This window comes from Rhopalosiphum padi, chromosome 4 (assembly GCF_020882245.1).
Source record: "Rhopalosiphum padi isolate XX-2018 chromosome 4, ASM2088224v1, whole genome shotgun sequence".
In the NCBI taxonomy this organism is placed as follows: Eukaryota; Metazoa; Arthropoda; class Insecta; order Hemiptera; family Aphididae; genus Rhopalosiphum; species Rhopalosiphum padi.
In genome coordinates, this window is record NC_083600.1 from 23,575,196 (window position 1) to 23,591,327 (window position 16,132).

The following is a 16,132-nucleotide window of genomic DNA, read 5'->3' on the forward strand; positions in this document are numbered from 1 at the left end:
TATAATATGCATCATTATTGTATACTAACACTGAGTTAAAATAAATTAGCCTATTTTCATAGAGATTTAGATACCAAAAATAAAATATAAATATAAATAAAAAGTGAATAAATAGGGTTACTATTATAGTATATTATTCTCTAAATATTTAGAAAGTTATTGAATAGGTAATTGAATAACAAAATAACAAATTTACAATCTATAATATTTGAGATATTGGCCAGTATGTGGTCTATCTTAATTTTGCTCTAATGATTAAATTTATTGACATTATAGTCATTGAATAATTAGCTTAAAATAGCATGAACTGATACTATACATTCTTAATTTTAAGTTTGAATGTTTAATAAACATGCAAATTTCAAACATGGTTGCATTATAAGCAATTTTATTCATTTATTTATGGACAAATCACATTGGTACCAAGAAGTTTATTTAGATAGATAATATAATATTTTATATAACAGAAAATATACATGTATAAATTTTTTTCAAAAGTATAATATAGTCATAAGATTCATATTTTTAACAAAGACGTATAGGTAATTTAAATTTATTTAAATATTTAACAACTGTAAAATATAATTATAAAAAAAAAAAAACATTTTTATACCTATTGCATTGTTTGTCCGTGGAGGGACCTTATGGCTTATAAAGTTATAATATATATATTATATTATATTTAACATAATATCACATTTTTCCTATATTTTTCTTAACGCAGTAAGTAATAAACGCTTATAAATTACTACAATTATATAACAATTAACATGTTATTACAGAGGTATATTAATACTATATAGGTCAATTTATACTATCTACCTACATTAAATATTTAATAGATATTGATCCCCAATTTTTAGACTTTGACTAGTTGATTTTTACATTTAAAGTGTTGTTTAAAACACTATGCACTACGTGTGCAGATTTAATTTATATGAAACAAATAATAATGTAAACTAATTAATAACAAGATTTAATCTTACATATAAATAGGCACCTATAATACACATAATTAATACGTACCTATAATGAATGATTATCTCGAGGACTCCTCAAAAATGAACAGTTAATTAAGTTAATATATTATAATCTAATAGGAAACATTAGATACCAAAATAATATATTTCAAAATTTAAAATATTAAATTTGTTTTCAATTTAATATATAATACCTAATATATATAAGAGACCTAATTTAAATAGAAACATTACATAAAGCAAACCATAAGTATAATATATTATCAAAGTACCCTTATTATACAATGAATTATGTATTCTATTTTTTATTTGAAAATTAAATTAGATAAAAGTTTTTAAATACAATTTAACTATTGGTGTTAAATAACAATAATTCAAGATCTGAGCATTTTCGTTTGATTGGTTTTAATATCCTACTTAGTACATATAGTGGAAGTCATAACATTTAAATTTTTAAAAATATTTTATATAATTGTATTTTGTGCACTAATAAGATACCATATAATTAATGCAATTATTGCAATTTTAAACCTACTGAGAAGAATCTAAATTTTATGTGCACAATTAAAAATTTAATGAAATTATACCTAAAATTTTCAAGGAATTTGTGCCATCAAATTACATATACTTTTATTAGTTGACAATACGCTATTAAATGATTTGCATTATTCATAGAAATACGTCAAAAATGTTTTACAGAATAATGGTAAAAACTCAAAAGTAAATTAGATAAGTCTTTTAAAGAGTTAGCCCTTCAATTTAAGAAAAAATATCTGAGCTAAGGAAGCACAGACTAAAAGATGTTCAATCCTATTACACATAGAATAATTCAAAATCTGAAACACCATTTAGATCTGAGTGAGCAGTTGTTCCCTAGGTAATTTAGATAATCCTAAAAAATTGTCTTTAGCATAAACAGTACTCCTACAAATATGTATTTTAGGACGGTAATCTTGAGCAGATTGTGCGACAAATATATTAGTTGCTTCTTGTAATTTTCTTGTAGATTGTAATGATTTAATTTCTTCTTTTTCACAACTTAACTAAATTAAAAGAAAAAACATAATTTTGTTAGCCAATTATAATCTATTGAATCATAATTATTACTGTTTCTAAATTTCAATGTTTTATGTCCTATACACTATACATATTATATTTAATATTCATATCATGTAATTCTTATGCATATATTTATTTTTATTATTAATAATGTATAATGATACCTTAGACTTAAAGGGATTTGAACATCCCAACATTTTCTGTAAAATACGTCTTTTATTTTTGTGTTTCCTTTTACGTAGTTCTCGAAGTAATACCGAGTACTCGCCTTTTAACTGATTTACATGTCTTATTCCGTCATCGCTATAGACACCTAGTTCTTTAGCCATTTGTAGTTGTAACTGAATATCTTTCATTTTCTCTATAAGCTAATATACATACATATTATCCATAACAGCAATACCTAAGGTATATTATTATTTCAACATTTACCCCTTCAATATTTATTGACGATAAATCTTTAAAATTATTTGATATTAAAAAATTGCTCTTTAAATCCTTTGGTATTCTTCTGTATCTCAATAGCTCATACATCTGGTCAATTTGACGTTTTATGTTGAGCAATAAAGTTTCACCAAACCCTTCACCAATCGCACTGTCTGCACTAACACTAATAAATATATCATCGGTGTATGTAAATACTGAAACTGAAACACCAATAGTCTGTTGAGACGGCAATACAGAGTAAACTGTTTTTAATGGAGATCCTTTGATTATAATTCTTGACCTTGGGCCAGATATCCAACTAAACTGTAAGCAGGCCTTAAAAAATAATGTATAGGTTTTAAATGTGTATATTTATATAGCACATTACACATTCATATACAGCATCACTATAGCTAAATATTATATTTTTACCAAATTATCTGTGAGTCCAGATAACAGTGTTCTGGTCCCCGAAGAATGAAGTGGCATTAATAAAGAAACTATTGCTGGCAATAAAGCTTGATCCGACCGATACATATTTTGCATTGCTTTCTTAGTAAACCACAATCTTGGTATGGCACCTTCAATGCCTATTGGTAAACGAATGAGAACCGGTGACGAGTGATCAGTGTTCCCTGTTTGCACAGGGTAAACAATCTATAAAAGAAAAATATAATTAGTGTTAAATAATAAATTAATATGTTTAATTGAAAATATTGTAATACATTCATGTTTCCTAATTGCTGTAGTCCAATAACTTTCATCATGACATGCAATGATCCGGCAATAGCTGACAAAACCACATAGCTGTTTGGAGTTTTAGTCACTTGATTAATTCGGTTTACTTTAGATAGAGTACCTTGAAAACAAGACCAACTTATGTTATAATTTAACGATAGTGGATCTGGAGTCACTATATTGTCATTGATTGGGGTAATCATTTTCCATAATATTTCTGCAGGCCCAGTCATTATTGTTCTTGCTACACTTGTCCAATATCGAATTTTTGTTGGATTCTGGAATACCATTACCTATATTTTAATCTCCGTTGTCGAATTATTAAAGTAATAGGTACATTAAATTTTTACTTCTGAAGTATGATAGTATGGTTTTGTATCTGACAAACAAGTGCACAGTAATTTAGCCAAAGATATCCAATCTGCTAGACACCGGTGAGCAAGAAATACCATCACTGCATCCCGTTTTCCCGGCATTACTTCATCACGTTGAGACAATAAATGCAATTCCCAGGGTGGTTTGTCTATTGATAAACCTCCAGAAACTAATTCTCCTATATATCTCTAAAAATTAAATATTTAAAATGTTAATAAATTTTACACATAATACATAGAACATTTTTTTAACTTAAAAAAGATCATTATTGTCCAGGAAATATTTAATTTATTTATTTTAGTTATGCTTTTTGAAATACTTTTAAAAAACCAATCATAGATAAACTGTAACTAATAAGTAATAATTTTATTATAGTTACAGTTATTAGTTAATTAATTATAATTAACTGCCAAAATCGTGTATCGTAGCTCGAAAATCAAATTGTATAACGAAAAACGATAGTTGATAAGTATAATAATGACCTATGTGTATTGAAGAACATTTTAATATAAAATATTAAAATATAAATTACTTGAAGCTCGTGTTTTTCCATTGTGTTTTCACACGATTTGAACACATGTTGGTTAATATCGAATGAATTACGGTCAGACATCCAACAATATGAATTCCCAAATAGATTTGTCAAGACTACCGGTTTTTCAGTTAATCGTGGGCACTGTGGTAATACTTTTTTAACGATGAGCTGTTGTAAAAATTGTAAATCCATTTCGTTGTCAAGAATGAAAATTGTGAACACGGTAGAATGACGCCAAGAACCACCCAACCAACGTATTTCGTTGTTGGTCATTACGTTTCCTAAAACTGCAGTTACCATGGTAATAAGAAATTACACATTTTCTAGTTGAAAAAATGTAATTTTATAGATATACAATAGTTTTTTAGCTCTGTAATAATAATAAATATAAATTTATTACAATTTACAGATCAACTGATTTCAATATATACATCATCCAGCTTACGATGAAGGCATAATTATCTATAATAAATAATAATTGTTAAATCTGATTAATTTTAAATTCTGAGCGAAGTGATAAATTTATTAATTTTACAGTATGTGTTTATATGATTTGTCATCACTTATCATATTTAAAAGCAGTGAAAATTCTCAGATCTTTTCAAAATAATGAGTAGACAAAAAATAATAAAGAAAACAGAAATTTTTACAAAAACTCAGTTTTTGACAAAATTTATTTGGTTTTTTTTTATATATAACTTTAAAACAAAGAACTGTAGATACTTGAAAATTTCACCGTATGTTGCACAATTTTCTTTGTACATAATACAATTTTCAAAGTATTTCTATTCTTTTGGGCTATCATTTATTTAATTTTATTTCTATAAATGTTGACAAAAAAATTTAGACCTGATCGAAAACCATTAAAATTCAATACAAAATCATTAAATATTTTCAAATTGTTTTAAAATTTAAAATTTATATTATGCTTAATTTTTTTTAGTTGAGCCATGAGAATTTAATAAAATTTCCCCATAAGTAGTTCATATTGAAATCGAAAAATCTAAAAAAATATATAAGTAGTGTTTTTTATAAACATTTAAATTCAGATTTGGGCGAAATTACATATTTAAACTATGAATAATGATATTTATTATTTTATTATATTTTAATAAACACATTGTTATTGTAGACATAAAACGTTTAAGTATATAATTATATTTTATTTACATAATAATGATATTTTCAAGTACAATATGGCAAAAATTAATGCAATCTACTGAATTAGTATTAGTAAAATAAATTGTTATACGTTTTTAGTTTAATAGAAGTAACAAAAAAAAAAAAAAAAATAATAATAATAATAATAAATATATTTAGTGATATAGGCAGATAGACCATCTCCGCTCAGAATCGTTTTTTATTACTATGATATATCATTGAATTCAAATTTAACACAGAGTATCTTAATTTTACTAAATTTAGGGTTAGAATAACCATAGGAACAAATGTACAATATTTTATACATATATATGGCTATAATTCATTTTTTATAAAAAGGTAGATTTTAAGTTATTTATTTTAAAATATACAAAAAACAAATAAACAAAAAATGAAAAATTCTTAATAAAATAAAATAAAATATATTAAAATTAAAAAAAAAGGCTGATACATGTAGTAAGTATTTGTTATACTTGACTTGTTCCAAATTCATTATTGAAGTTTGAAGTTATAAGTATTACTAGTATTAGAGAGTTTATAATCTACTCGTATATTCTATATTCTATATTTATATAGGTACATACCTCCTAGACAAGCAATTCTATGAGCCAAAGACACGATCCATTTGAACACAAGAGTGATTGGTATGATAAGGAATAATAATACAACTATCGGAAAGCTGATAGTGAAATTGATAGTTTTCATAAAACTTGCAGTAATCAGTCTCCATACCTTAGAATATCTTTTAAACGATATTCTTATAGGACTTTGTTTCGGTCTACTACCGCGTCGTAATTGATAGTACATGGGGGTGGTAAATGAAACTTCCCTGAAAATTAATGTAAATGGAAAAACATTAATAATAAATATATAATGAAGAAAACCTACACACAAAAAATAAGATTAGTTAAATAATTTCAATGTATTTTATTATTTATTTGTGCATAGAATATTGCTTTGTTACAAATAATAATATTATACTATTTTGTTATTGTGCGGTAATAACTGTGTAAGTATACACATTGCACTCTAAACAACATATAGTGATGAATTATAGTAAAGTTTATAATATTTATTATAGATACTACATATAATTTTTGTAGAGGACACTTAAGACTTAAGTTAAACCTTGATACACTGCTACATTGGTTTGTGTGTATGCATGTGCGTGTAAGCGTGAATCGTATATGAAATTAAATTTAATCTTTTATACTTTTACTGATCATATTTATTTTAAATTTTAATCATGTTTGCACGAATATAATTCAATATCAATTTGGTAAAATCATATTTATACTCACAAACTTTTGGTACTTGCATTAATATGATACATACATGATATATGTACCCATGCCCTTACACACACTATACCTGTATCACAAAATCTTAGGTTTAAAATTTTAACTTAAAATGCAAATGTATGTATTTTGTTGTGTACTTATGTTTCGCGTGAATACATGAATTAAATATCAATTAAACTTATCTCGTGATTACACAAACAACACTTTTTTATATTTTCTACTTTTTGTTCTATGAATGATCAAAAACCAATAATTTTCTTATTTGATTTGATAGGTATAACTTTAAATACAAATAAAATATAATAATACAAAATATTTATATATAAATTCAATTATTTTCTCAAATTATTATTAAATTCAAATAGCTATGTACATATTATATTTATATTATAATAGATTACATTAACTTAATTTTTGTTATAAATTGTTTGATTTAAAGTTCGTTTTCAAACGCATAATAATCAGCTAGGATCAGGTTCAGAGAAAATTCGATGAATATTAAAACAGTTATATAAATATAACATTATGTACTTATATATAGGGTTAGAATTTCTATGCAGTAAACAACTGTAAAATATGTAATTTATTTACCAAATTTTTTTAAATATTTGTTTATATTATTACTTATTATTAGATATTATTATTACTTGGCTATTATCATGTGTTTTTTTTTTAAATATTCAAATGTGAACAACCGGTGATTAGATCGAAGAATAGATTTGTATTGGCTGAAACTCCTTTCCACATCACACGATATTATTGGAACTTGGAGCATATTTAAATATCGCGATTTTTCTCAAATTTAAAGTAATATTAACATATTTTTCTTCCTTTTCATATTCACCGTTTAATGTTTATAATGCTACAATTTTTTAGAAATATTTTGAAGCTCTTATTCTACTTTAGTACCAAGTCCATTTTTATTTAGATAGGTAGTATATTTACGACAATTCAACAAATAACCCAATAATTATAGACATTCATTAAATAAATACCACTTAAAATTAACAAGATTTTCAAAAATGTATATATATGCAATTATAATTTATATGCATTATATTCAAAATATGCAAAAAAAAATTGTTCTATTTAATCAAGAATAAGTCAAATCGTGGACATATAATCTGACAACCAATCAATTGGACTTAAAGGAAGAAACATGCAAATGCATAAAATTCCTAGCCCTACTTATATACAATCCATGAGATTATCACTATACAATTTATAAATATTATAAATAGTAAATACCTAAAGGTATAAATGTATTTCAATAATATCACTATCAAAACACAGGAAAAAGTTAAATTTAATTAAATGTTTTATGTATTAATTTTTTATAATGTTATTTCTTAAGAACTACTTTTACGAATTGAATAAATATTCTACTGACATACAATAGAAAAGAATTACATAGAAATATTCAAATATTACATATCTTATACATAGAATTGATTGTTATCAATAAACGTATATTCGCTTATACATACGACTATAATAGCATACCACACATCATTCTACATATAATAAGAAGCCTTTCACAAGGTGAAAAGTTGACGTTGTCAGGTAGCTTTTAATATTTATATAGTCAATAATGTAATATTGAAAATTATGATATTTTACGTTAGTATAATGGTAAATATATATATTATAATTATTATATCATAATTATATATAAATACATTACTATAGTGTTTTAGCTATAACTTATAAGTGGATATACACATGCAATAGTATATGAATTAATTATAGTACACTTTTATAAATATTAAAGCATACTCATAATATGTATGACAAATTAACATTGAAGTTCTATAGGTAGTACCTAACTCATTATAGAAAATGGATTAGTGTTATTTTTTTTTTAGGTATTTGTTTATAAGTTATAAAAAAATTGTTTTAGTTACTTATTATTATCATAAACTATAGGTAGGTAATTTTAAATTATAACAAGTGGTCTATGATACGAACTACTTTACCGTTTACAAAATAAATTAAGATAACTAAACGCTGTTTGAAAGTGTATTGTAGTATTTAATTGTAAGTTGTAACCAATGTGACTAATGTGAGTAATATTTAATATGCAAGTATTGACAAATAATCTATTATTTATAACTAAAGCATTTATTTTAAAGTTAAGATATGGGACGAATTATTACTATCGCGGCATAAGTATACCATTCCCCTCATCCTCTGCAGAATGCAGTTACACTACTTCCCTATTCTTATAAATAAATATACATATTATTATTTCTCTCCTTATTGCTTATAAATTCAATATTCTCTATAAAATATAAATAAATCAAAAAATTAACAAGAAAATATTTTGCTTTAATTTATGAAATAAAATGTATTAATGTATTATATGTACCATATAAAAAGTAGCTATGAAATAAAAAAACTAAATGTAGATTTAATAAAACTATTTAAGTGTACCTACTACGTAAGTACTACTTTCAAATAATACATACATACCTACAATAGAAACCTGATAATATTATATGATTGTCATCCGTGTAACGAATTATAACCTGTCTATAATAGATTAGGAAGGTTAGGTTATTGATGTCCGCATTCATTAATTAATAATTTTAAATAAAATTAAAAACGTTTCACAGTTTACTTTGTAAATTTAATATATTGTAGGTACCTATACGGCATATTTATATAATCATATACACAATGAGATAAATTAATGATACAAAATATAAGACAAAATAGTTTTTATATAGTTCTATAACGATTGGCAGGTTAAGTTGAATAAAATTATTACAGAATACAATCAAGTAGTAATTTATCAAAAACATTTTTGTTTTATCTAAAACCGTGTTAATTACTAGTGTTACGAATAAGTAATAATTTAAATAATTGCTTTACGACCTACATAATATACCTACAACATCATGGTGTTTTATTGTATTGAATTAATATTACATTAATTTACGTTTTATTGATTTAGACTTCGGCCGAAATATTAGATTAAAAATATATTTGCATTTCATATTATTGTGTTCCGATTCATGAACCACGATAATATTATGTTTATAAATAACTTAAAAATAATACCTACCGAAATTTATTAAATATAAAAACTTTGTGACGCCCGCGATTTTATTATCCAATAAGGGACCCATAATATACATTATATATACGTACTAAACAAACTTAAAGGTTTTTGATTAAAATAATAAAATGACAGCAATATATTGTTGCAGCATAGGTACCGTAAAATTGTTTAAAAAATATTTTATCAAGCTGCGTTACTAAATTGTTTTTATTCGATTCGGTCAATAAATCCATTCAAATCGTCATATTAGTATAATATTAATTTCTTCGTTATTAAATCTATTGTTTTGTTGTCGAATATAATTTATTATAATTTATGTTTCAATTTAATATTAATTATAATTGTTACTATAGTGTATCGTGTACCTATAGTTTGAAATGTTTGAATAACTACGGAAATGTCGGAAATAATATTAACGATCAACGCGAGATTTATGTTCAGTATAAACAAACATTTCAACTATAAGTATCAATATAATAATATAATAAACTTTCAAGTATCATGATATGGCCATATTTATACATAATAAGAATATTATGTAGGTTAAGTCAGGTATGTAAATACGATATTACTGTAATACAATATAATGAATGTTGAAATATTGTGCCGGGGTTGTCGACGGGTGATACACACTGATACTGCGTGACCTATAAAATCTATGCTGCAGAAGGGGTGGCTTTTTCGCAGAACTGCGTTCAAGGCAACCCCCGGTCAGCAGCCGATCGTTCTTCCCGCAGTCCCGCGAGCTATTTCATAATAATATTTTTTTAATGCGCCCGGGACAACAATACTTTAGGGACCGTATTATTAGGGACATCAGAATACATACGCACAAACTTTCACGACATTCATTATGCATTTTAATTAAATAAAAATATATTATTTTATCATTACTAATATGCTGCACATAATGTTTTATAAATTACATACGCCGTATTTCTGTACCCATATGATCTACGAGGTGACACGTCAAAATATCCCCGTAAATATATTATGTAAACCTTTTTATACAAGTAACAATTTACATAGATATTAATACAATACAATTATTATTAACATATTATGAATACAAAAAAATGTTTAAAAAAATATTAAAATAATACTTATGTTTTTTTTGTCAACAATTTATGTATTTATTATAATATCAAGTTATGTGCTATTATTTTAAATATTTATTTTTATTAATTTCATGGTATCTTCGAATAACACACATTCACTTTAGATAAAATGCGATTATTACTTGTAAATTGTAATCGCAATTTTTATAATAAAGCCATAAAGGTTAACATTTTGAGTTATTATTTACGTATGATATAATTTGTCTTGGAATATGTTTGCGGGGATATTTTGTCGTGGAACCGACCTATAATGGTACATACTACAATACTACATATAATATAATATATTGATATTAGTTATTAAATATTATTATTATTATTATTATTTCATTAAAGAATTAAAGCTTCAACAGCAAAGGTTATTAGCCTATAAGATTTTTACATAGTTATATTGTTAGTATTAAGATTAGGTGTTACATTTCAAGAATTTTTTACATTTTTTTTTTTTAATTTACAATTTTTTAATAAGGTCTGTGTGGTACTTAGGAATTCGATTATTCTCGGGGCTTGGTAATATTATTATTATATAGGGCAAATGCGTACATATAAATTAAAATAACTACTACAAGTGAAGTAGCTGATTACTACATATTATTATATAATCCTACGTATGCATTATTCAGATATTTCTATATTTTAAAGTATTTTCATTTATTGATATGTCATCACACGCACTCAGAGCGTGCACCCCTGTGTATACATACATATATGATTAAATATATATTTATTTTAGTAGTTTATGTATTATTATTATATTCGTTGAAAAATAACGATTACATTTTCGTAAAATTATTACCCCCTGCCAACAGCAACAATGAACAGTTTAATGTAGGATAAGATTTCTAAGAACAACGATTCAGCGCATGAAGAATATTATTCGTAATCAAACAGTCAATAACCGTCGTCGAGGACTCGTGCAAAGTGTATACATATTTAATATTTACAAACCAAATAACAGGGTATTTAAATTGGTATTTTGACTTATGACTAAAATATTTATGGAACATCGAGTGCGCGAGATTAAATTTTCTACACCAAGATCTGTTAAAAAAAAAAAAATAGGTCGTGTTTTATTTAACACTAACTCAAAACCATTTTTGAGTGAAACGAGTAAACATTTTTTTTTTAAGTACTGAAATGTATTATAACATAATGATTTATGTAGGTACGTATATGTAATATTATATATACTGCAGTACAAATATAGTTTATCCGTAAACATATGAAACGGGTACGAATGAAACGTGGGATTTTTGTAGCATGAATACGATACAATCAACGATACTGTATTATACATATAATTTGCTATATTTTGTATAAATGTATATAGTATGCTTTGGTATGTTGTACAAATATTATTTTCCGATAAAACATAGTACCGAGTTATTTTTCATACACATGCGCCACCGATAGCGTGCAATAGAGTAATTCGATAATCAAATGCATATATTGTGTCGCAAATTGAAACGCGTAGTTTTCTCGATTTTTTTTTTCGTTTTTTATCGATTAAACAAACATATTATCTGTGGCCTACAATGCAAACAAGACAACTCTCGCGTACTACCAGAAAAAAAAAACAAATTTACAAAGTTTACAAAATTATAGTTATTTTAACTTTATTTAAATTTATAAATCACATTCACACACACACACATACTATGTTATTTATGAGAAATTTAAATATTTATTTTATAACATTTCTATATGGTGGGTGAGATTTAATAATCATTTAAGTAAAATATATTAAAACTGCACCATAAAATTTATATTCGTATAGAGGAAGTTTATTTACCCGTTATAAGGGTTCGTAATTTAAATGCATAATATAAAGTTTCTATCAAGAAAAATATAGATATAGGTTATGTTATCATTAATCTTAATTATTTAGTATACCTATCAGTGTAGCATACGAGCGTTCATACGTAGGTGATTATACAGGCTATTTAGTGAGTCAAATCATTTATATGTGAATTATTAACTTAGTATACTATATATATATATATATATATATATATAACTACAATTTACATACAATATTTATATTTTTAGTTTAGTAAGCTTATTCGATATCACATTCAGATAATTTTTAAAAATATTATAAAATTCTATAATACATTAATATTATCTAAAATAGTATATATTAATTACTATAATTTTCAAATCAATACAGCTCTCATAGTCCTATAGATATAATCATATTATGATGGGCTTTATACCTATTATACAGTTTAATAATTCTAAAACTACTCATAAAATTTTCAATTTATATATGTTAACATTTAAAAAAACTTCATCTGCCCAAAAATATACAGAAAATAAGTGTAGTTTTATTTTGTAAAAATAATTTTATATCACCACGGAATATAAAAATACTAAATATTTTAAAATACGGTGTTTAATTGGACGTAAACTTAATATTTTCATAAATCAGAATAATTTAAATAAATAAATTATATTAAAAGGAAAAATAGGGGTACTTGATGAATTCCCCTGTATGACAAACTTATTATTATTAAATATTAATATATGTCACGCTAAAACTTTTCCAATGACTAATACTGATTTTAAAACTAATGTTTATAATTTGTAAATTTATTATTCGTTGCTCGTACGATAAATATATATGTATATACAATATACATATATATATATATATAAAAGAAAGAGACTCGTATAATAGATTAGATACCGGTGAGAGGCAATGCTGAAACGAGATCAATATTACTGGGCCAGACGGCTGTGCATGACCCACAAAGGCAGTCCGTCGCTGCAGCGAGTTAATTAATACATAGCTTTTCCTAATGGATGTTTTATGTATATACATATTTTTTAAATCTTGATTTACTTTTTAACACTATTATTTATTATAAACAAATACGTGTGTGTGTGTGTGTGTGTGTGTGTGTGTGTGTGTGTGTGTGTGTGTGTGTGTAAATATTTTATGTATTTATATATATTATTATTTATTATCATCTAACGCGGTCGGCACAGATTTAAAAGCTTTTTCCTGTATAATTGTATTGTATTGTAAATAAATACAAATGAAATCGAACCGATTTTATCATTTTTAAGTAGATAACTACTACTTATATGTATTATGTATATATCATAATATGTCATATATTACATACCTAATATATATTGTAGTAAAATTCACTCGAAACCCATAACTAGCAACTAGTAAATACTAAGTAGTAACTATAAACTATAATATTAATATGTATATAATTATGCACACACTTATTAGGTACCCAATATATATATGTTTGCGTTTTACTGTGTGTTTAAGCGTAACATTGTAATGTATATAGATTTTTTTATATTTACATATCTGCATAAAAAACTTTACTTCGTTCCCAATTTTCAATGACAATAATCTAAACTCTGTATAATGGGTTTGAAAATGGTTCAATAAAATGTTAACTATATTATGATTTTAAGTTACATGGAATTTGATTGACGTAATAATGAAAACATAACTATTTAATATACGTATAATAAACTTACACATGCATATAGGTATAATTTATATTACCATTAATTTGTATTATAATTATATTGTATCAAATATCTAACTAATAATAGGGTGAGTAGTAAATGCATTTGTTTCATAAATATATAATATAGATTAACACATACGATTCGACAATAGTATAGGTACCTATAAACAATATTATATCATGTTCTAAACTTTACATGCATAACATAATATTACAATAAATAAACGTGCATATATTTCAACAAGACGCCAATTAAATTTCTATTCTCAATAATTAGGTATATCTAATTATAGCGTTCTACACGATTACACGTGCGATGATCTGACCTTTAACGAATCAATCCAACACTGAAACACTATAGTATAGTAATATATATATATATTACATAATAAATCATAGCCTCGTCATATTAATTGTAGTCTGTAAGGTATATTTGATTATATTATTCTAAAACTAAATTAAATAATTATGTTTATACTATACATATAGCAAACAAATAACAATTTATAAATATTTTTAGTAAAAAAAAAGCACCTATACATCTAATATATAGCACGGTATAATATGTTGGTATAACGGATTTCTAACAATAATATACATTATTCAGTGGTATTCCTATTATACATAGATGTTTCCAATGATCGCATGAAGCTTGAGCGTTGTTATATACATGATAAATACAAAATACTTGTATACCTATTGTCAAAACTTCAAATTTTCACTATACTTTGGTACCTAATTATTAAAATATATGAGTTAATACTATATATTATAGTCTAATCACAAGCAATACGATTATTATATAATACTCATCACACTCACGTAGCCATGTAGGTATTTTTTGATGTAGGTAATTACTATGATTTGTCTAGAAAATATGACATATTTAAATTTAAAATCTCCCAGATACAATATATTTTATATTATATATTAATAATTAATATCAAAATATTACATCAAAAAGCATGTGTATTTATCCCGCGAAAACTTATAAGTTTATTAAAATACATAGACCTACAAAATCGTAATTCAAGTTGTATACATAAACTACACTAAGACAATTTAATACATACATATATAAATAAATACTAGTAAATAAGTGATTTAACTGAAGATGAAAAACGTGATGTGATTTTACCTGCATGTGTGTGCGGCGCACACGAACAGCGCAGTTGAACTTTCGCGGTAGCCGACAACCGAACGCGTACTACTGACTCGGCGCGTTTGAACTTTAATTATGGTCTGTACACGCAACGCGCACAGCGTGTACCAAACGCGGCAAAAAAACAAACAACGAAAAAACAGTTTGAGTCGTCTTCGAACTGGAAGTGCCGTCACTGCAGGATGAGTCCTATAGGGTAGGATAGCTTTCGAGTTGTTTTAATATATTAAATAAATAAATATCATAATTTACGCTATTATTATACTTATACATGCGTATTATGAAGCATATATATGTACAGAAGAAAATGATCGAAAATTTCGACTAAAAATTAAGATAATAATAAAAAAGGCTGGAAAATGGGCACCATTCTATTGTATTTGTATGATACGCGTAGAGTGAATCACTGTTATGAATGTGCGAAATATTTGAATTCAATGATAATATAGCATTATTTATATTTAAGTGATATATTTATATCGAAAAACGATTCTGAGCGGAGACGGTCTACCGTCAGCCTACATTATTGCATAAATAGAAAGTATCTACTACTTATACGCTATACTTTATATTATTTTTTTTTGTATTGCTAGGTATTAGGTAAAATAATTTATTTTACTATTAATAATACAGTAGGTTGAATTCATTTTTTTAAAACAATACATATAAAAAATATAATAATATATGTAAAATGTTTATATGTCCCCACAAAT

The 16,132-nt window shown here is 25.0% G+C and overlaps 1 protein-coding gene across 3 annotated transcripts; it reads right to left on the bottom strand.

Moving 5' to 3' along the window:
- Positions 1-359: 359 nt before the first annotated feature.
- On the bottom strand, positions 360-15,621 carry LOC132930302 (uncharacterized). 3 transcript variants are annotated; one of them, XM_060996092.1, is made up of 9 exons: positions 15,396-15,621; positions 5,859-6,103; positions 4,111-4,400; positions 3,554-3,766; positions 3,191-3,496; positions 2,898-3,122; positions 2,472-2,801; positions 2,204-2,407; positions 360-2,023 (listed from the first exon to the last, which is right to left on the bottom strand). In XM_060996092.1, the coding sequence occupies exons 2-9, from the start codon at positions 6,079-6,081 to the stop codon at positions 1,829-1,831; spliced, it is 1,986 nt and encodes a 661-aa protein (XP_060852075.1). In that variant the 5' UTR covers positions 6,082-6,103; positions 15,396-15,621; the 3' UTR covers positions 360-1,828. The 3 variants fall into 3 exon arrangements, with proteins under 3 accessions (XP_060852075.1, XP_060852074.1, XP_060852073.1); XM_060996091.1 differs by lacking the exon at positions 15,396-15,621 and adding an exon at positions 9,048-9,166 and having other exon boundaries at positions 3,191-3,481; XM_060996090.1 differs by lacking the exon at positions 15,396-15,621 and adding an exon at positions 9,048-9,166.
- Between the last annotated feature and the right edge of the window lie 511 nt (positions 15,622-16,132).